Raw genomic sequence first — 23629 nt, 5'->3', positions numbered from 1 at the left:
AACAAGTTGTATAAAACATTTAGACTAAAAACTCGTTAAATGCTTTTAAAATGAATTTTGATAGCTAACAAGCTTTGACAATAAAAAATATAAATCATGATTTATGTAAGCGATTACATAATAACGGGTGATCCAAGTAACGGTACTTTTTTCAACAGTCCTTTTTTGACAGATCAGGCGTGAGTCGTGTCGAGCTGTCAAGTTATTTTTGTCCAATACTTTTTGGTATTTCATTATGAAAAGACGTACGCGTGAACAGTGTTTACAAATCGTTCAACTTTATTACAAAAATTAACGTTCTGTAAAGAATGTGTTTCACGCGCTTTGCTCTACTTATGATCAACATAATCGGCCTACTGAGCACACTATTCGTAACACCATCACCCATCTTGAGACCCAGCATTCATTATAGGATAATATTCGACCGAATACAAGTAGATCACGTCGAGCACGCAATGAAGAATATATATGTAGCAGCCGTAGCTGAGAATGTACTCAAAGATCTTGGAGAATCGATTCGGCGTCGTTCGCAGTAACTTGGAGTGACGTATGGAACTGCTTGAGGCATTATACGTCGAGATCTTAAAGTGAAATCGTGTAAAATACAGCTTGTGCAAAAACTGAAACTGTCCCAAGCGATATCGCTTCGCTCTATGGGCTATTGAAAAGTTCTAAGAAGATCAATCAATGGATTTATTTAGGCAACACTTCAATGAGCAGATAATTTTAAGTTTTGGTACGGTCGATTGGCTAGCAAGATCGTGTGGTATCACACCGTGCGGATATGAAAAGTCTAAGGTCTATGCGGACAATTCCGCTTTGATTCAGGCCTTGGAGTAAAACATCAAGTGTGGCATTCGCCTGTTAACGGTCGAAATGATCAAACCAGTCATCGAAAATTGGACGCAACGGTTGGACCATCTGCATCGTAGCCGCGAACAACACTTGAAAGAGAAAATCTTCGAAAAATAATTGCCAAAGAATGTTCTTTCGAATGATTATAAACCTCGAAAAAATTCACCCTTTTTAAGCTTACATTTTTTTTTAATAATTATTGACTGAGGAAAATGTATTCAATAAACACTTGATGTCCACGGGAGCTAGCGGAAGTTTTGAGATAAGTTGAAGTGTTCTCACGTACTTATGTATAGTGATTAAGAAGCATTTCAACTATATGTACAATAATATGGCTAAGTAAGAATAATAAGTGTGGCTAAATTGTGGTCAATAAAATCATTCAATCCAAAAACCTACATAAAACTTGTTTTTCATTGTAACAACAAATGAATTGCTTTAGAAAGTGAATAACCGAGATAAAATTCCATATAAAACAAAAACTTTAGAAAAAAAAACAAAAATTGATAAAAAAAATTATAACGGCACAGAAACCATACGTAAACTGGTTCGCCTTAAACTAAACGAAAATAAAATAATTAAATAAAAAAATGTTAACTTTGGCGCAACCGAATACCCTTCATAAATAAAAATTATCAGTCAGTTTGTATGGTTGTTATTACGTACATATGCTACAGTGGCCCAATCTGAGCAATTTTTCAGAGATTTGACCGCTTCAGAGATTGGACCGTTACCTTGAACCATAATTCAGGCCTTATTTCGTGAATATATCTCGTCTAATAAAATAGTTTTTCATTCAAGGATAAGATTTTGATCGCTCAGTTTGCAGATATGTGTCTGCTGTAGTGATCTGATATCGGCGATTCCGACAAATTAGCAGCTTTTTAGGGAACTTTGCTTAAGGGTCTAAAACCGGTTTCGAGCCAGCGATTTCTAATTTATTTTAAACAAGTAAGGAAGGGCTAAGTTCGGGTGTCACCGAGCATTTTATACTCTCGCACGATAAAGTGATAATCGAGATTTCATTATCCGTCATTTACATATTTTTCAAATACCATATTTGTGTAAAGTTTTATTCCGCTATTATCATTGGTTCCTAATGTATACATATATTATAAAGAGAAGGCATCAGATGGAATTCAAAATAGCGTTATATTGGAAGAAGGCGTGGTTGTGAACCGATTTCATCCATATTTCGTACATGTCATCAGGGTGTTAAGAAAATATTACATACCGAATTTCATTAAAATCGGTCTAGTAGTTCCTGAGATATGGTTTTTGGTCCATAAGTGGGCGAGGCCACGCCCATTTTCAATTTTTAAAAAAAGCCTGGGTGCAGCTTCCTTCTGCCATTTCTTTCGTAAAATTTAGTGTTTTGTTAGTCGCTTAACGCACTTTTAGTGATTTTCAACATAACCTTTGTATGGGAGGTGGGCGTGGTTATTATCCGATTTCTTCCATTTTTGAACTGTATATGGAAATGCCTGAAGGAAACGACTCTGTAGAGTTTGGTTGACATAGCTATAGTGGTTTCCGAGATATGTACAAAAAACTTAGTAGGGGGCGGGGCCACGCCCACTTTTCCAAAAAAAAACCACGTACAAATATGCCCCTCCCTAATGCGATCCTTTGTGCCAAATTTCACTTTAATATCTTTATTTATGGCTTAGTTATGACACTTTAAAGGTTTTCGGTTTCCGCCATTTTGTGGGCGTGGCAGTAGGCCGATTTTGCCCATCTTCGAACTTAACAGACAGATGGACGGACGGACAGACAGACATCCGGATTTCAACTCTACTCGTCACCCTGATCACTTTGGTATATATAACCCTATATCTGACTCTTTTAGTTTTAGGACTTACAAACCACCGTTATGTGAACAAAACTATAATACTCTCCTTAGCAACTTTGTTGCGAGAGTATAAAAATCAGAAAAATTGGGGAGGTATACATATGTATTTTATAGTCGCACGATCTGACCGATTCCAATAAATGATCAATATATTATAATATTAAAATGCACTTACATATTACCTATTAAATTTCATTCGAATATCTCAAAAACTGACGAACGAATTTGTATGATCCCTAAAAAATCCCTGGCTTGAAAAGGTATTGGACCCATAGTCTCATAGGCTAAGTTGTTCAGAAGGGTCCGTTGAACATTTCGCGTATACGAGATTTTTCCGTTTTTTGGCTCCATGGACATAAATCAACTCGCTTTGATTTGCATATACATACATATGTATGTATGTATGTATAAGGTGTTACAAACTTCGTAGCAAACTGAATATAACCTGTTTAGAGTATAAAAAGTAGTGAAAGGCCGATATACGAAACATTCAAATGCGAGACAAAGTGCTTTTGCGAAGAATATTTGTTTACTCAAATAAGCAGAAGAACATAATAAAACCCAAAAGTACGAAAACAGTTGTGTAAAACTGTAAAAACAAAAGATTTCGCAAAAAAATTAACAACAACAATGTTAAACAAAACCAGGGCAAGCCAAACGCCACAATCAAGGAGGGGCGTGTCACAAAGATGATAAGAAATCAACCGCAGACTGTGAAGGCAAGCGAGTGGATAATTTGCGAATTATACGCGCCGTAAGTCGACGTACACATAAACACACTTACACATAGATTTTAATTGCAATAAAAAGCTTTATTTCTGGGGATTTTAACATAAGATAATAAAATATTTGCGCGATTTGCATTTGTATGCACACACACACACGCACCAACGCCCAGACAAGGAATTTATCAACGTTTATGCCGGTGCAATGAACGCAGCAACGCTCACCGGGCTAAAGTTACCGGATCTGCTACGCGGGGGTAATAAAGTAGAATGTCCTCAGCCGCAGCGGTCAATCGGTGCGAGTCTCGATTGCAATGTAAACAACATTTTGTTTTTACATTTTTATAATATGTATGTATATACATACATAACACACTTGTATGCAATTTTTAATTGAGTCACGAGATAAGGTCAAGCTTGCGACGTCAGTAAGACACCGGCTTTCGCGTGCTAGTCTCGTGTGGCTTTTCCCCACAACTTAGCAATAATTTCAAAACAAAGCGTTCATTTGATATACATATGTACATACATATAATATTTTCCACGACAAGTCGTCTGCTATGGAATTTTTAATAAATGGAAGTCGCAGTGGAAATCTTTAATGTCAGTATCCAGAGTAGCAAGACATTTATTGCGGGTAAGTAAACAAGCGAGATGTGTATAATATACTATATTTATGTAATATTATGTAAATAAACATTAAACTTATACAGTTGTGTGTGGTATTTTGATATCAGTTTAGGTGGAGTAGAAAAAACTTTGCAAATGTAGAATAAAATAACTTATTAAAAGGGATCGCAAAAGTATTTGAAATTATGAAATTCTAAAAGGACCTTAAGGAAGCCGAGGTAAGGCATTAGAAAAGATCTGAAGGAAATGACCTAATAGTTATGAAGTTATACATACATTGACCACACATAAGTATGTATCTCTACTTTTCGTTGTTTCTTAGAAAGTAAAAAAGTCTTCCTGTGTTTATCTTAGATAATAAAGTCTTGCCATGATATCTGAGATTTCGGTTTGAATGTACACACTTGAAGAATATTAAGTAATCCGAATCCCGATCTATCAAATAGTTCCTATAAGGTGGCTTATCGGATAATACGCATGTATGTACATATGTACATAAGAAAATCCATACCATTCTGGATATGAGTTATCGACTTCGCGTTATATAAACCCGATCATGTTCGTTAAAAGGCCATATCTGACTTCGTTTCGGCCGCAGAAACTCGAAAGATTGAAAAAATTATTTATTTTTATTTATTCCCTCCTTTTGTTTTTAAGAAAAAACAAGAAAAAACTTTAACTTCGGTTGCACCGAAGGTAATATACCCTTCACAGGTGCATTTGTTTTAGTAACTGTGTGTCCAGTTTGTATGGAAGCTATATGCTATAGTTAGCCGATCTGAACAATTTCTTCTGATATTACATTATTTCTATGAACAATAACTCGTACCAAATTTCGTGAAGATATATCGTCAAATGATGAAGTTTCCCATGCAAGCATTTGATTTCGATCGTTCAGTTTGTATGGCAGCTATATGCTACAGTAAGCCGATCTGAACAATTTAATAATTAAATTAAATTATTATCTTAGCAAATAACCTGTGCCAACTTTTATGAAGATACATTGTCAAATGTGAAAGTTTTCCATACAAGAACTTGATTCCGATCGTTCAGTTTGTATGGCAGCTATATGTTATAGTGGTCCGATATAGGCAGTTCCGACAAATGAGTAGCTTCTTGAAGAGAAAATGACGTTTACAAAATTTCAGAACGATATCTTAAAAACTGAGGGACTACTTCGTATATATACAGACAGACGGACAGACGGACATGGCTAAATCGATTCAACATACTGATCGTTTATATATATACTTTATAGGGTCTCCGGCGCTTTATTTTTTGAAAATTATCTCCTTGAAATGTTGGATGTGGCTACGTCTCAGATGGTCCATCCATTTTCTATTTCGTTCGAACATTTCGATTGGAAACTGGCGAATGGCACGCGTGATGTTTTGTTCCAAGGCCTGAATTGAAGCGGGTTGTCCGCATAAACCGTATGATTTACAAATTCTCACAGGAAAAAGTCCAACGACTGGACCAAAACATGAAATTATCTACTCACTGAAATTTTATTTTAATAAATAATTGATTCATGCGATGTGTGGCAAGTGAAGAAATATGGACCAATGATTCCACCGGCCCACAAACCAGACCAAACCGGTTTTTCTGGATGAAATGCTAGCTCTTGAATTTCTTTAGGTTACTCTTTGTCTCGACTGCTGTAATTTTACTTGAATTGGAATTTTGATCGAAAACGTAGGTCCTTCTTGAAACTTTTCAAGAGCCAATAGAGTGAAGCGATGCCGCTGGGGAAAATCGAGCGGTTTCAGTTCTTGCAAGAGCTGTATTTTGTACCCTTTCAATTTAAGATCTCGACGCAAACTGCGCCAAGTCGTTCCATACGTCAGTCCCAGTTGCTGCGAAAGACGCTGAATCGACTCTCTACGATCTTTGTGTACACTCTCAGCTATTGAAAAAAGTACCTCTACTTGGATCACCCGTTATATTCTATATTGTTCGAAATGTGGGTATATGAAAGAATATTGTATATTTTTCAAGATATAAATATACTTTTCATTACCGTTGCAATATTTACAATTAGACTTCGGCAATGTTAGTATTTCCCCTAACTGAATGAGAAGAAATTTTTTTGCTCTTCTCGTACAAGCATAAAAAGTAGTACTTTTTTGGGAAGTGAGAGATATCAGACTTTAATATTTTTAAACTGAAACATAAGATAATGCGTTTGAGAAGTTTCCAACTGGGTTGACGTAGCTAGTTGTCTGAAAAATTAGTTTTTTCCCTAATATTTACGATTATTATTACAATTAACAATGGTAGAGATATAAATGTTGTCTGGAGAAGCTCTGAAAATTTAACGAAATATAAAATGATTGAATTTATAAAATCTTGTCTAACCTAAATGACATAGCATATACGATTTTCTCAAGTTGAGCTTTCAAATGTAAAATTACTCAGGTTCACGTCGATCTTTTGAAATTTGAACAGTTTTTTTCTTTTAACTTCTCAATGCCTATTTAGATAGTTTTATGTGAAATAATCTCATCTAATTCACTTCAAAGCTTCACGAAATCGCTAATGGGAGCGTGATTACGAGAGGATTAGTGCTAATAACAAAATAAAATTAAGCTTTCTGAAGGAATTTATGAAATAATCAATTAGGAAGAAGACCTGAAATAAATACTATATACAAATAAAATAAGCAAATAGTTCTGAGTACAACAACATTTACAAATAAAATTCACAAACATATGTAATATATTTTAGAAACACAAAACAATGCAGTTAAATATTTTTATTTGCGTTTATAACACAGTGTTATTCGAAACAAAAATACAGAAAATCGAAGATAAGAGAGGCATATGATAACGGTTATCTAATGCTCATAAACAGCACTTTTCAGAAATTATATCTAAGGTTGTTAGGATTAGAGTGAAAGTTTAATTTAAGAGTTTTTTATTACACTGCGGCATAGCCAAATACATATGGTGCCAATCTTGTAGGTTTTTCTTATAATTATAAATATAATAAATAATCGTATAATCTGGTTATGGGAAAAAAGCCACGATTCAATGAAATTGAAGATACTGCTTACCAGACATTGAGAAAACAGGCCTTATTATTAAAAGTTCTAACGGTAAATTTACTCAGAATATTTTATTCGAATATCTCTTCTATGAAAATACCGAAATTTGAACAAACATAATCAAGTGAGAGTACATCAAACCAGCTACAGCATGACGAAAACAATATTTTTCAAATTTTGATAATGAAAGATCACCTTGAGCAGCCGAGTTTATCAGGAGGTCATTTAAAATCGACTGTTAGGCTAGAAAATGTCGAATTTGAATTGTATTAGTTCCTTATGTCAAATAAAAGGGTCACGCCTGGACACCTAGTTTTTAGGGATATCCAGATATATTGTCACCGATTTATTGAAACGACATAGAAATTGCAATTACTAACGATGTTTTGCCAGGCGCGTTTGAAAAGAGCAGAGAAACCGATCACTGAACCAATCTTTTTGCTCGTTAAGATTACATCTTTATCTACAATTCATGTTCAAGCAGCATTGAAAGCGCAGAACATAAGGTTTTCCTTGACAATTTTAACAGCTTGTACCCAATAAGGAGTCATTGTATTTGAGATAGTTAGTAATTAATACCTAGTTTCGATACTCGATTACCAATAAAAGTGCAAAATGTGTTTTTTCAATTGAAACACGGGTGGATCGAATTAAAGAAAGGAAAGGAAATAAATAAAGCTACTTTATGGACAGTCAGTAAATATAAAGTTAAAGAACTTTAAGTCATTTCCACAATCTTCAGGTCAGGTCAACATAACCGATAACGACCCGAATTGAAATGCGGTCAAAGACTGAAAAAACTCCTCTTAACTATATGTAAACTACAAACAAATTTCTTTTACAGTTACAACAACCAGACGATTGAGTTCCGAGTCTAATACAGTGTACGGCTTTACTTTACATAGATATACTTACATATATGAACATACAATCATACAAATATCAAGCAATTAGAATAAACACTATCAAAGTTTAATCGCTTTACTCAGTTTCGAGTGTTTATCATTTTTCTAAAACAAGGGAAGGCCAACAAAGCCATGTACCCAATGGAAACTTTGTACATCGAATGTATGTTAACACGTGTATTCTATGTAAAGTTTGTCAATTCCACTTACATGTTCATGTCAACACCTTAACATTGCCGAGTCACTCAACATGGCATACCCCCCAGAGACCGCTGATCACTGTAGGCAATAATAAACGACACGTCTGGTCTAAAGTTCACATAAATATCGAAATAGATTATGTGTGAGTGTATGCAGCGCGTAGCGAAGACAGCCCAGCCGACCGGAATGAGCAACACGTCACCTGTTTGTCGCGTGCATGAGGCTTAGTCAGCCAGACGGTGCAATAGTGCAGAGAAATGTTGAAAGTGGTGTTGTGTATGCATTGATATACATATGTATGTATAAATAGCACTTAGCCCGCGAAGGGAATGACTTTGCGAAAAAGCTGAGAAACTCGCAGACCATAGAAGTGTGACACAAATAATTTCTTATATGTATGGTATATGTACATATGTATGTCCATATGTTGGTATTGTTAAATATGTATGTCACATACATATATTTATTGATTTGAAAAGTCATCTGCTTTACCTATAAGGTTTGGAGAAAAATAAAGCTTGATAGTAAATACATAAATTTATAGCCAAGAGTTGACTTTGATTATCTCAGGGCAAAGATTCCTAAATACATATACCGGTAGGTGTGTATATGCACATTTATACTGTGTAAATATTTAACGACGTGTTAAAAAAAATCAGCTGAAGATTATTCGCAAGTCATGGTGATCTACATATGTGCATGCCTTCGTATGGCTTTATAAGGTCTGTTCGATAAATACTTAGCCTCACCAAACGTTAACGCCATTAATCCAAGAGAAATTTTAGCCAAACCGAACTTGTAGTTTTTTTTGACCGGTGGGCGTATCGGCAGATTATAGACAACTAGAAAAGAGAGTAATATCGGTGGGTGATTCGATTTTTGTTTTATTGGAAATCGAAATCAAATGTCACTTGTATGCTGTATGATTCTTCGTTGGCCACTGTCAAAAATTGATTCAACTAGTTTGAAATTTGTCGTAGTTCGGTTTGTAATGACCCACTGAGAGGTGCTTCGTAAGCGACTACAATGATTAATCCTTCCACTTAAGAAACGAGAATCGAGTTTCTGTGTCGTTTTGTGACCGTCAATGAAACATGGAAACACTGATACATATCAGAGACAAAGGATACTGTAACAGGTTAAATTCCTACTTATTCAAAATCGATACCGACATATCAAATATACGTCCAGCATGCAACGCGTTCTTGCATGACACTAACCACCTCTTTGCATGTCCAGCTAATCCTACACATCTGACACTGATGTCCCTATGGTCGACCCCATCGCAACAGCACGTTTCCTGGACCTACCGTTGGTTGAACTCGATGACAACTTATCTGAACCTTACCATTTTAATGAGGACTAGATAACCCTTACAACAACTTCATAGTGGATTCGAACTGAACCTGCGAAGAAGCCGAATGCTTTCCTACCGGAAAATTGAGCGCCATCTTTTTTGGAATTCACAAGATGTCATTCACATCAGAGATCTTGAAAGGGGCAAACCGATCACAGGGCTCAACTATGCCGAGTTATTGGGCTGGTTCGTGGCCGAATTGTAGCAGAGAATGTAGGTTATGCTACAGACTTCTGCCCCAACCACCGATGTCTTCAGATTTGGTTCCGATTTCTGCGACTGCTAAACGTCGCTTGGCGGAGAGGGAGTCTTGTTTGAGAAGGTTATCGGCGCTACAAAAGTTTACTTTGAAGACCTCCTAAAAACGCATTTTCAGACAGGGGTCAGGTATATCGCGCCAAAAAGAAATCGTATTTTTGGTTTTCCTTTTGTAGCTTTTGGACCATCCTCGTATAAGAGGTTATACATTATGGCTTGGAAAAGAGTCGTGTATAAATTTGGTTAAATTTTACGTATGTATGTATGTAAGTATATTTAAACATATATGCTTTAACATAGGTGATGATAGTATAAATGCATACTCTTATATGTATATACATATGTACATATGTATATACTGTATGAGAACATATATTTATATGTATATGCATATATATACATATATATGTATATATTTACATATCATAAAATTGATCTGTCTAAAGTTCATTCAACACCTTCGCAATTTTATATTTCTGAGCTGGCGGCCAGACATGGCTAGCACATGTGGTTGCCACTGCTTGAAGGGGAGGGGGAAGACAGCACATCTGCTGCTATGTATGTACATATGCATGCATATGCATATAATTGTATCGCATGCTAGCAACGCATGGCTGGGGATTTCGCAAAACGTTTTGGTGGCGTGAAATACGTACATATGTACAAGTGTATGTATGTACATATATGCATACAAAATAGCCGGCAATTTGGCGCGATGAGTCGGTAACTTTTTGTCGTCAAACTAGAACGATTACCCATGCACATACATACATACATATATGTATGTATATTAAGGTGGGCCAAAAAAATGTTTATTTTTTTCTTAGTTACCATGAAAATCTCATCCGACATGACTAAAAACAAGTTCTGTAAGACCTGAGCTCTTAATATTAATATTAAGAGGTGCTTCATCGACATTTTCGATTTCTCATATTAATAACACAGGAAATTTTGTTTTTTTTGTTTGGAGTTTTAATGTACACAAACAAATAATTGGTAAGCGAGAATCAACACTTATTCTTATAGGAAATTTAACGATCTACAAAAAAGGTCTAGAACATTTTTTGGCTGAGTCAACTCATTCAAAGTTATTCGTAGTTAAAGTCCAACAAAAAATTATAAAAAATGGTTTTCACAATTTTTCATCTTATATTACAAATTTATGGCTAAGAAACATAACAAATCATATTTTTTCGATTTATCTCATTTTTATTTAATTAATTCATTTAAGATTTTCATGGTAATTAAGAAAAAAAAAATAAACATTTTTTTTTGCCCACCTTAATGTATATGTTTGTATACCTCTACATGCAAACAAGTTTCTATTTCTATGACATTTGTTGTATAGCTGTGTGCATTTGTTTTTCTATTGAATAATCTTGAACACGCCAATTTCCAGTTCCAACATTTTTGTTTGTTTTTTCACTTTAATCTGTTCGTTTTTGGATTTTTCAAATACGCCGATAAGAATTCAAAATCGAGCTGGGTTTTTCAACGCAACAATAACAATACTGTTTTGAATTCTTAGTAAAAAATTATTTCTTTTGTTTGCTTTTTGGGGGAAATAGCAGCTTCAAGCTTTTGTGTTTGCTTGTCGGCTGTGCGGGTTTGTTGTTGTGGTCCGCTTTTGGATAAAAGTTTTAACTGGAAATTCAACATTGTGACGCACTTTTCTGCGCTCAAGATTAGCTTGCTGTGCGTAGTGCGCACATTCATACGCACATAGTATACATATTTACGAATGCACGAATGCATGGCGTGGTGCAGCTTAAGTAAAGTACGACTTTAATGATAATCAGAGAAAAAAGTAACATAATGCAAATATAATTTTAGTAAAATAAGGGGAAATACAACATTAACTATAACTTTCAATTAGCGGTATTCGTTTTGCTAAAGTTTGGAGAGTGGCGAAACGAACAAATAACTGGTACAAAATTAATAGACTGACAGGAATGGGAATGGATGGTATAGAAAGATGTTAAGTTGATAAAAAATAAGTATTTACATACATACACTTTTACATGGAATTGAACATTGTCAACATTGTTGTTGTTTTAAAAATACTTATATTGCAAGAAGAGAAGTAGAATTTAAAAGTATTATAGTTAGTACCATGATCGGAAGTAGAATACGAATATGAGTACGATTAAGAGGTTCCCTACTTTTTTGAAGAATGAATGGGAAATGTTTATTATCATTCGAAAGAACATTCTTTGATATTTATACTTTGAAGATTATATCCTTCAACTCGGAATCCACCAAGCACCAAACCTTGAATGGATTTCCACCAAAAGCATATCGGACATAAGTAGTTTCATCGAAACCTCAAAATGGTTTGAGAGAGAAAGTGAAACGTAATAGCAGATACAAAAGGTTCTACGAATAGTGTATCAAAATGGCACATCAAGTGCTAATTGAGCCCGATAGGGCTGCACTCCTACCTACCTACCTATATCTTTCAAATGTTGGGCGGGTACGTCTCAGATGGTCTATCCGTTGAGTCCAATTTTCAATGACTCTTTGAAAACAGATTTCGCTGAGATCAAGAGCTTTAATTTCAGGCATCAAATGGTCGGTTACCATGGCGCAATAACGGTTGCCATTGTCGGTTACGTTCTCACCGGCATCATTTTTGGAGACATATGGACCGATAATTCCATCAGCTTCCGATCCCAAAAAAACCATTTTTTTTTTGATGAAATGGCAGCTCTTGAACCACTTCAGGTTGCTCTTTATCACAAATGCGGCAATTTTGCTTGCTCCATTGAGCCAGAAATGGACCTTATCCCTCAACGGGACTCTTCAACAGCCAATAGAGCAAAGCGACGTCGCTTGGGAAAGTCGAGCGACTTCAGTTCTTGCACAAGCTGTATTTTGTACGCTTTCAATTTAATATCTCGACGTAAAGTGCGCTAAGTAGTTTTATACGTCAGTCCAAGTTTCGTAATAAAGTTGAACGATTTGTAAAAGTTGTTCAGGCGACAATACTGAACAAAAATAACATGACAGATTGACACGACTCACGCATGATCTGTCAAAAAACGGCTATTGAAGTTAATGTGCTTCCAGAAATGAGCGGGAATCGACTCGTCATTTGTTGCTTGAGTACTTGACGCTGTCACTGGATTCCACAAATCTTTAATGGGATTTAGTTCCTGAGATGGTGCTGGTCACTCCATAATATTGTTTTTTTATCTTAGACCACTTTTTCGTACACTTAATTGTGCATTTGGGATCGTTGCCTTACTGAAATGCCAACCTTAGAGGCATATGCAATGGAGCGTCCTAAGGCCGTTGTATGAAAACGATAACCATCATATTACATCGTCCTTTCCGTGAATCGTTGTAGGCTGCATTTTTCGGTTTTATTATTTGATGCTCGATACCGAAACCATACTTTTTCCGCAACCATATTTAACGGCTTCCAATTCACGAATAGAATTTTAACATAGAAACCACAATTTTTTTTGCAAGTATAAAAATTTATATGTAAAAATATAATATTATTTTTATATATAAAGTATTTATTTTATGTAGCACAATCACTCTCCAGGGATTCCTAGCAAATCAACTAGTTCGCAAGAAAATCCCCACTACTATCTTGGAATGCGTCTTAGTCAGTGTTAATCGTGTACTCTCTTCTTATACATACATATGCGTGCCTTAAACATGTACTCTTTCTACGTTTTAAAGCTGGAGTGAAATACAAATGCGGCATACGTAAAGTTAATTAAATGTTTGTACTATACATAATTAAAATTAGTAGATAGTGATCGCACACTGGATTCACTAAACAGTTTACACGTTTTGGGTCTTTACCTGCAATGATGTTAACATACTCACACATCAGGTTTCAGACATACATTTTGTTTTTTACAAATATGATATAGAAATGTAGAAAATGTATATGACAAAGCATTAATCTCACTGATCTACATAAATATAGAGTTCTCAGGCTAAATATGAAAGAACTTAGACATTTTCAGTAAAAAATCTAGCTCTGGTTTCTCATTTCAATATCATCTCTGCCATTGATCAGCCCTGATTAAAAAAAAGTTAAAGTGCTGCAGAATCAGTCAACGAGTAAACGATTTTTAAGTAAAATGAGACTGCAAAAGCAATGAGACAGAAAAAAAGCAACCAAAAAATCTCTTGATCTATATAAGTGAATGATTTACCAGTTAATATGGTATGTTCTGTGGAAAAGTTTTCAAGTTCGATGATAAGTCAAGTTAGGCCGAAATACCTACACAGAAATACTAAAAATTAACTTGATTGAATATACCGGGTTTTCCGTCGTTTCGGCCATTTTTAATATGTCAGCGGTAAATACACAAAATTGTCGATTCTGATGGGAAGAAAATCCACAAATTATTCATGAATAATAATTACATTCACTTAAATCGACAGCTTGGTGTGTTTTTTGGTCTGGTGGCATCATCGGTCTGTATTTCTTTCGAAAAAAAGCTGATGATACCGTTACTATCAATAAAGAGCGGTAAAGATCGATGATAACCTGACAACATCTGGTTCCAACAGTACGGGGCTACGTACCACACAGCATGAACAGCAATCGAATTATTGAGAGAAAAGTGTGGATATTCGATTATTTCAAGAAATTTTGACATTGAATGGCGTCCAAGAAGTTGTGATTTAGCACCATTATACTACTTCTTGTGGGGTTATTTAAAGTCATTGGTTTTTAACAATGAACCATACTCTCTTCAAGCTTTAGAAGTCAATATTTCTTTTCATGACATACGAATGGATTTAGTGAAAAAGTGCATGAAAATTCAATTCGTCGAATTTGTTCTTGCAAAAGAGGTCGTGAAGGCTATTTGAAAGATGCGATGTGTCGATGTCTTTGAATCTAGATGTAATACCATTCACTACAAGATAATACTATAAAAAATCTTCTTTTGTAAATTTTTTATGATTAACGATAAAAAAAGGTGTTTCACATGTTTAGTGGTAAACAGAACATTTATCTACTTCGTTTTATAAGAGCGGATGAACCCTGTTGTTGATTTATTAAGTGAAAAATCTTCGTAAACTTTTTGTTTAGATCCACTTCGTTCTAAGTCAAAATACTACACTTATTTTAACTTTTTAATTTGCTAAAATTCACTCCTTATTTGGATGAAGAGTGCGGTTGACATGTTAGATTTTTCAAATAGAAAAAAAAAATTATTTGAGGCATTTTTAACGTGAGTACAATAGCAACAATAAACACTTAATCTGGTCGAATTTCTAAGCTTTTAGAACCAATTAAATGTTCAAAATGTTTTTGAAACAAAATCGCCAAATTATTTCATTAAATTGCTTGACGTGCTATACAATATAAAAATAAGAATGTTTCTTCCTTTTAAAAAATCGATAACGAAAATATAGCACGTTTATATTAATCACGTGACACATTTTACGAAAAACGTGTTTTTTATGGTAATTTGGTTAAGAGAAAATTATGTTATAATTTCTGTCGAAAATGCCAATTTTGACGTTGATTGCCGACAAAAAAGCTTATTCATAAGCGGTTGCTATGCAATTCGTAGTGGTATCGTGCAATATTTCAGCGAACCCGCCTTCACAAGCCCCTTTAATATACACAGATTAAGAAATATTCTTTTTTCCTTTATAAAAATGAATAATATTGCAAATCAACGTAAAGATAAGATAAAAGCCAAACACGTGAGTATTTACCCATTGTTAGTGGGTTCATGGGTAAAAATATATGTATGTGACAGTTTAATATAAGTCAGTGAGAGGGGAAAAAATTAGAAAGAAAACAAACATTTACAATTTCAGCCCGTTACAAGCGCATTTCATCACTTTCACATAATTTAACTTTTGATAATGCGAAGGCAACGTATTTTGTATGAAATGTTTGGCCAAAGAAAGTGGACTCAATGTAGTGTGAAAAATTTAACAACGAAAAACCTACTTGAAAACAGCCAACGATGCAATGCAAAGCGAATAATCCAACAACCCAAAACCCCAGCCCAAATTGTGCAGTAAAAATTAAACATTTTTTTTATATTTTTAATTAAAAATTTTTATATTTTTAATAATTTTATAATTTGTTTTATTTATTCATAATGCTTGATTTTGTCTCTTGCGATAAACTTGCTATACTTCATTTTCTTTTCTTGTTTTTGTTTTTTATTTTTTCTTTCATATTTCTTTTAACTTAAAGATAATTGCAATTGTTGCTTTGTACACATTAATACATTCTTTAACATATAACGGTATTATAACTATGCCAAATCATTTCTAGCAGGCAACAAAAAGCTAGCATAACAAATAATTAACAAACATTTTAAAGTGTTATGACTGCTAACCAATTATTTTAGTATAGAATACAATTTGTTACTTAGCAACTGATAACTATTTAACAAAGAATTTCTCGCGCTTTTCTTCTTAAACAACTGACTGCTGGAAATAATTTAAAACAATTACTCAGTTTCAGTATCAGCTTCGGCTGCGTTAAGGTCAACATCTTTCATTTTATGAAACTTTTTAAGTCATACATACATATTTATATATGCATTTTTTGCGCACACTGTAAATTATGAGTTTGCATAAGGCATTTTTTGTTATTTCGCTCATATTTTGCTATCAATTAATAACCTATTCAGCGTTACAATGGATATATTTTGTTTTTTTTTTTGCTAATCTTACTGGAGCTAGACAGTTTGTTTTATTAAGACTATAAAATATAATTAGCAACAAAGCCGTTTAGTTGCCGCCATCACTGCTGCTGCTGGTGGTGGTGTGGTTGTGTCTGTTGATCTTAATCTGACTTCCTTAACGCACGCGCCGCACACGCACACGCACACATTGACTGAACGCCCGAGTCGGGCTTAGGTGCGTGCCGCGTACGAAATCCGGCGTTGCATTGTTGGCGGCGGCGTCGGCGGCGCGAAGGTCACTTGCTGCTGACGGCTTCGAGTTATATGATGCTATTGTTGTTGTTATTGCTGCTGCCAGCTACTGGGGGCGTACAATGTGTGTGTGTGTCGTTTGTTTGTTGGTTTCGAAATTAATCGCCATTAATTTCTAATACTTTTATTATTTCGTTAATATGACTGGAATTCCACAGGCGGTTGCCAGACCTCGAATGCGTTGTTAGTGTATTTCGTTTATTATACAAAATTTGCATGCGATGACGTCGTCAACGCATTCCTCGAACTGCAACTTCGTTTCGTTTGTCACAACAATTCAGTTTTAAAAATTCGTTTTTGATTTCTTTGGTCACTCGGTTTCACCTTCTTTTTTCACTTGATTTTCGAACGTCGCAATGTCGGCGTTATGTTCCAGACATCAGACATGCTCGCTGTGTTTTTAAGCCAAAATTGAATTTTGTTTGTTTTCAAAATTTCACCATGCGAGAAGTTGTGCAATTAAATTGCTTCTCAGTTAAAATATATTCGACACTGTACGTCCACACATTCACACGACTGGCAATTCGACAATGGGATGTTGTGGTGCATCCCAGTATGCCTCGCAGTAATCGACTAATTGCTCCTCTTGCTTGTTGAGTTGTTCCTCGCCGGACTCATCGGCGCCGGTCCAAGTCTTCTGCACCAGACAACAGGATTCGAGCACAGTTTTGCCAAGAATGCGGCTCAACTTGGTGGGGCAATCGACTTTGATCACATAGATGTCATTTTCGTAACAGAAGGCTTCCAGCAGCACCTCGTGCATGTGTGTGGCGGAGTCGCCGATTTGTGGCACGGCCATGAGACAGAAGAGTGAACCCTCCGGTGACTTGGAGAGCACTTGTATGGCGGCGCTAAGTCCCACAATGACACGCGACTCGGCTTGTGCCTTTAGCAAGGCGGACTTGACGGTGCGTCCGATTTTTGTGTAATCCATTTTTTTGGTGATTTGCTGCTTCTTTTCGCTGAGACTCTCAAGCTGCTGTTCCAGGTTGATGTTGCTCATGACTTGACTGTTGTTGAAATGCTGGATATGCGATTCGTCCACAACCATTTTGTATGAAGAGTAGATGTGTTGCTGTGCGTATGGCGGAATTTTCACGCTTTTGTTGGCACTTCTGCTTGAAGTTGTGTCGATCGCTGGCGACTTAACTTGCTTGCTGTGGTTGATTAAGGTTGGCGTTTTATAGACGCACGCGATTTGCTTTGACTTTGACAATGTTTGCACTTTGGAGGACACTTGTTGCTTTTGAGTTCTTGCTTTGTTTTTGTCGTTAGTGTTCTTAAGCACTTGCTTTGTTTTTGTTATTTTTAGCTTTGCTTTATCTGGTATTAGTTCTTTTAATTGACCCTCTTTTTGTATTTGTTGGGGTGTGTTATCACTTTTGATATGCTTTTGTTTTTGCTTTTTCACCGCAAATTTCACTTTGTAAAAATGTCTGTGTGTGTTGATTTTGCTTTAATGCGATTTGTTATGAAATTCTGTTTTGCTTTGCTTGCTTTCACTTGGCTAGTAATAAGTAGACGCGTATGCAATTTATTCCGTTCAAGCGCTCTTTTGACTTGCTTCAATTTTGATTTGTAATTTCACAATGAATGCTCCGAAACGCCAGTGCAGTCGCTTTTATACTAGCACTCTCAGCATTGACGGCGTTTCCATTGAATTTCATCAGAAACGACACGAAAAAGCTTCGCAATGCGCTCGCCACCTATAAGGTCGCAGGCTCTCTCTCTCTCTTCTTCACCACAGCTAGCTGATAAGTGCCATTGGGGAGCCACATCTGGCTCCAAGCTGACGGTGCTTTTTGTCGTTCGCTCACTCGCTCTCACTCGCATTGAGGCATTGCGCAGCACCTAGAAATCGCTTGGGGTTTTACGTTCATTATTTACTCCCAATTTGATTTTATTTTTGCACTTTTTTCTCTTTTATTTTACGCCCCTCTCTTTCTTTTGTCACCAGCCAAATCAAATGTAGTTTCCGAGAAATTATCGAAAATCGTAAAAAAATATGCGCGTTGCGCATATCAGTTAATTATGCGCGAAATTTTGTTGATCACGCGTAAAAACCTGCTCCACTTCTTGACTTCTTTTCGGTTCTTGCCTTTTGATTTCTCTACGGAAGCTGGGGCGCTCGCGTCTAACTTCAGCTGCCGCTGCTCAAGCTTCATTGTGGTTCCCATCTGTATGTGATTCTCCAACTCACTGGCTTGTGATCTGTTGGTTCATGTGAAAAGTTTTGCCGCCGCATCCCAACCCGCAGCAGCTCAAGCGCTTTCATATGAAACTTTGCTTTATTCATTCAGAGTTTTTGGGGTTTTCCGCTTGTTACCTGTTTGGAGTTTACGTTACAACTAAAAAGCACCTTACGTTAACGAGGTTTTAATTAGAATTTGTGTCTCTTAAATATCGTTTAGCATTCGCTCATGCGGCTAACAATTTGATAATACTATTTAACTCTTTTTTCCAATGTTAGTAACTCTCTTCCGAATCTCTCCATATACTTTTTCAATAGCGTTATTATCTAGTTATATACAGCACCATATGATTGTTAGGTAAGAGTTTAAGTACCTTTACAGTTATGAATTGGTAAGATAACTAAAAAGAAGCGTGGGAATTTTTTTCTGAAAAAAATTTTAAATTTTTTAATCTAAAAATTTGTACACATATTATGGTATCTTTACCTGTAATTTAAGACTTAATATTAGTAGAAATATTTATTTGGAACAGCTGATCTAAGGGAGCTCCTCTCAACAAAGACGTTTGGCGGTGACCACTTTATCTTTGAACTGGATCCTCTGAAATAAATAATCGAAGTAATAAGCAAACTAAATTTTTTTGACAAATGGTGGTTTCTCAAAAAAAATTTGATTTTGACCAAAATAAAAGAAATCCCATAAGGCAGCGTTTTAAGCTGCCGGGCCATTTTAGTATATTTCAAATAGAGCCTATAACCCCGCTTCGCATATCGGCCGGATTTGTCTTGGAGAGCATGGCAGCAGTAGAAAGCATCGCCAGAAACTTCAATCCTAGTAGGTGTCAGAACACAGAGGCATCGTGGACAATGAGATAGTGGACAGGATTGCATAGGGTGGGGTATGGTCACCCGAAAACGTGATAAATATTGGTAAAACCATGCATTGTCTTTGGTACGATCTGGACAGCACCATGGCAAGAAAGACTAAAGCGCATGGAACGATCTGTCGGGTGCAAAACTAGCTGTACATTGTTATGCAATGTTCTAACAATATTTAATACATTCCGTCAGCTTTAACGGATATAAAACTTGTTCTCTTATCTATACTATTTGCTTGGGTAAGATTAAGTGATTCCCAGTCAAAGACTTTTAGAGCTAGAAGTCTGCAAGATGACATAAAATGGTGTTTTGATTATGAATTTCTGATATAGAAAGCAAGTTTTGTTCGTGGACAGATGAAGTTTCGTTTTAGTCGCCTATTTGGTCTTAGACTCGCAATAGTGGTCTGTGAGACAAGTCGCTAGTGTTCGCTGAATGTTTATTTGATAACAGGAGATGGTTCATGGCCAATTGACCAAAGTCGTAACTTCAGGGAAAATGCTTTTCATAATCAAAAGAACCAACATATACCTATAGACACCGAACGATTTACTTCTGGACATATTCTAAAGTTCTTAAAGTAACCAGGAGGATTGAATGTGTGAGTTGTATTACTGGTTTAAGAAATTGGAGGTTAGATGATGTGGAAAGTTTCTACATATAGAAGTTTACATTATGTTCACATGGAGCTTAAGGCATTAGATACTTTATTTATATGTAGTTATGTATGTATATAGTGGATGTAGCAGTCTTCAAATCTTATAAAATATTCATATATAAATATGGATGTCTCTACGTTGCTACCTTTTATAAAGATATAAATAGCTTTTCCTCAAATGTATAATAAAAGGAAACTTCACGTTAATTTCCAATTCACTAAAAGTAATTTGTATCCAAAAATAAAGTGTTCCTCCAACCTTCCAAGAAGTGATATCAAGTTCATAATAAAAGTCTGTGGAAAGAAGACAATTCATGCATTCTCGCGAAACCGAAATCATTTTGGCCGCTGGCATGATCCACAGGTTACTTGGAAAAACAACAAAGATGGAGAAGGAACGTGTACCGTCTTTGGCGATTTGTGGAAATTTTAAATGGAAAATATGACAAAATTTATGGCCTTAAGCACACACACACACTCAAGAGTGCATACAAATTGTGCGTATTCCTCAGTTAATTGGCCTATATTCAGCCGGCAGAGGTGAATAATTTCCACAATTTCTTTTTTCTTAAAAGTTTTTTTGCTTAAAAGACAGGATTTGTATGTATGTGTGTTGCACACGATTTTCCGGACATCAGATGTGAGCAATAGCACGTTTATTGGCCATGCCCGCTCTCGTTGACTCGCCTGGTTGGCGCTATGCCAACAGGGCGGACGCCGATTGGTAGCATCTCGGTGAATGTTAGCTGGCACTAATGGGTGTCAATGGTTTATGGGCTGTAAAACTTATTCTTCGTAATTTTCATGTCATTAACAGTGCACTCGTTTATTTGTGTTATTGCTAAGAAACCAAAGGTGGTTTTTGTTTTTCTTTTCGAATATGTATGAACACAGTGTTTTCTTGCGCAGCGACAAAAGTCTACCAGGAAATCGGCAATTGTGTGAAGTGAAAAGGAAAATTGTCAACTTTTACTTTCTGCTCATTTGTTTCGCTATAATTTTATTTTGAGTTGAGATTTTCAGAAAACCTTGGCACAACAAATCTTTTAAGATTTCATTGAAAAAGTGTGAATGGTCTTTCATTAGATTTGAGTGTTTGATAGAAATTTAAAAATAGTCAACACGCTGGGGGGTGTCTCACAACGTTTTTGGAAGAAATATACATAAGTAGGTATGTAAATATTTGTAGATATAATAGCCACTTAATTTTGAGTTGAATTATGAGCTATGAAAAGAAATATAGAGGAACAAATAAAATTAAATATTGGACAATAAATATAAATTATTGTATGACAAATTTATTTAGCGATTATACCGAATTTCGGCAGCAGCTAACTTTTTGTCAAAGTCGAACTATATGCATTTATGTATGTATGTATGTAGGTGTGAATACAAGTAATTCGAGCTGAATAGAGAAGACTGTACGACTGCTGGCGTATGCCAATGTCACCGTTAGTTCGGTTATCTCCTGGTGGGACAAAGAAGCGAAGCTTCTCCCACGTCACTGTTGGAACCAGTACTAACACCAACAACAACGTCAGCTTCGAAATCCAATGCAGAATAACTCTTGTTACTTCGGACTGAGTAGGCAATTGAGAAGAAAAGTCCTCTCTCGACGAACAAAAACAAAACTTTATAAGTCACTCATTATTTCCGTCCTGCTATATGGTGCAGAGGCATGGACGATGACAACATCTGATGAGTCGACGTTATGAGTTTTCGATAAAAAGTTTCAGAAGAAGATTTATGGTCCTTTGCGCGTTGGCCACGGCGAATATTGCAGCGATGGAACGAAGAGCTGTATGAGATATACGTCGACATTGACGGAGCTTAGCGAATTAAAAGACAGCGGCTACGCCGGTTAGGTCATGTCGTCCGAATGGACGAAAACACTCCAGCTCTGAAAGTAATCGACACAAAACCCGCCGGGGGAAGTAGAGGAAGAGAAAGCCCTCCACTCTGTTGGATAGATCAGGTGGAGAAGGATCTGGTTGTACTTGGTATCTCGAATTGGCGCCAAATTGAGAAAAGAATAAACGTTAGGCGCGCTGCTGTTAACTCGGCTATAACCGCGTAAGCAGTTTCTACACCAGTAAAGAAGAAGGAAAAGAACGCCATGGCTTTCAAGTGATGGGTATGGAGTTATGGAATAGCACCTCCAATTGAACCTTTAGTCGAAAAACCAATCACAAAATGTAATTACAATACTGCCAATTCAAATGCAATTACTAGCAACGCAATTTCACATTGAAAATAAACACATTCCAACCACAAACGCCCAGTATATTTAACATTTCAATAACCCGAATTTATTAGCAAATTTTCTAGAAGAAAGACAAATGGGCCACGTGCATTTGGTAGATACAATAACAATTGCTGTCGCGCAGAGTTCATAACCAGAAGTTATCGTCGGGCATTTGTATCTCAGTTTCCTCGAGATATCGCTGAGTTATGAGAAACGTGTACAATTTGCAAGATAAAATGCATAGTAAAAAAACAGGCACACTTACACAAAATAAGAAGGGGTATTGGTGCCTCACACTACCGTTATTTGATATATTTAGATATATGCATATGTATGTATATAAACAGAATTTACATATTAACAGCCATTCATTCACCTCGGCGCATTTGAAATTTTTCGTGCACTCCCCATTTATTTACTTCGATTTGCAAGGTGTGTAGGTATGCTTGTATGTGTTGGTAATGCATGAAGTCGCACCTCAAGTAGCCGGCATTTTTAGGCATCGCGGCCTCGCATTGACACTGTTGATAAACAAACCGCAGCAAGATCGACGGCCTTTTTGGCTTTCTAAGGCGAAAGACAATTTCGGCAGGGGAGCACTTACATACTTATGTATGTATGTATATGCTTATGTGGTGTCAAAAGCAGGGCAAAAAACTCGTAAACAAAATTTTACTATCAGTGTTGCATACCAACATACCGATCCACATATTAACACATACGTTGGTCGCGTGCAAAAACAATAACAATTTTAAGCAGCGCAATAATAATAAAAATAATAAGGGAAACAATACTTTCAACTACTTGCTTGTTGTTGAACCCAGGTTTAGTCGGAATGTGGCAATGAATTGCGGTCAGAGGCACTGCTTTGGCAATTTCACACCTC

At 36.0% G+C, this 23629-nt stretch overlaps 2 protein-coding genes across 3 annotated transcripts in view; both read right to left on the bottom strand.

Annotated features, from left to right (window-relative positions):
* Nucleotides 1-23629, bottom strand: part of LOC126754571 (craniofacial development protein 2-like) — a 484843-nt gene that overhangs the window by 431349 nt on the left and 29865 nt on the right. The gene's annotated exons all lie outside the window — the stretch shown is intronic.
* LOC126754593 (electron transfer flavoprotein beta subunit lysine methyltransferase) overlaps nucleotides 1-23629 on the bottom strand; it is a 117586-nt gene that overhangs the window by 74032 nt on the left and 19925 nt on the right. Inside the window, exons 2-3 of one of the 2 annotated variants that reach the window (XM_050466704.1) lie at nucleotides 19449-19562; nucleotides 15910-19388 (exon numbers count right to left, since the gene is read on the bottom strand). The exons of the other annotated variant lie outside the window; for it this stretch is intronic. Of the exons in view, the coding sequence (XP_050322661.1) occupies nucleotides 17279-17821 (543 nt within the window). The 5' untranslated portion in view covers nucleotides 17822-19388; nucleotides 19449-19562 and the 3' untranslated portion in view covers nucleotides 15910-17278. Of the gene's footprint in view, nucleotides 1-15909; nucleotides 19389-19448; nucleotides 19563-23629 lie in introns of those variants that run through there. 2 annotated transcript variants of the gene reach the window in all.

This window comes from Bactrocera neohumeralis, chromosome 4, assembly GCF_024586455.1.
Source record: "Bactrocera neohumeralis isolate Rockhampton chromosome 4, APGP_CSIRO_Bneo_wtdbg2-racon-allhic-juicebox.fasta_v2, whole genome shotgun sequence".
Lineage (NCBI taxonomy): Eukaryota > Metazoa > Arthropoda > Insecta > Diptera > Tephritidae > Bactrocera > Bactrocera neohumeralis.
This window is presented reverse-complemented; position numbering and strand designations above follow the sequence as displayed.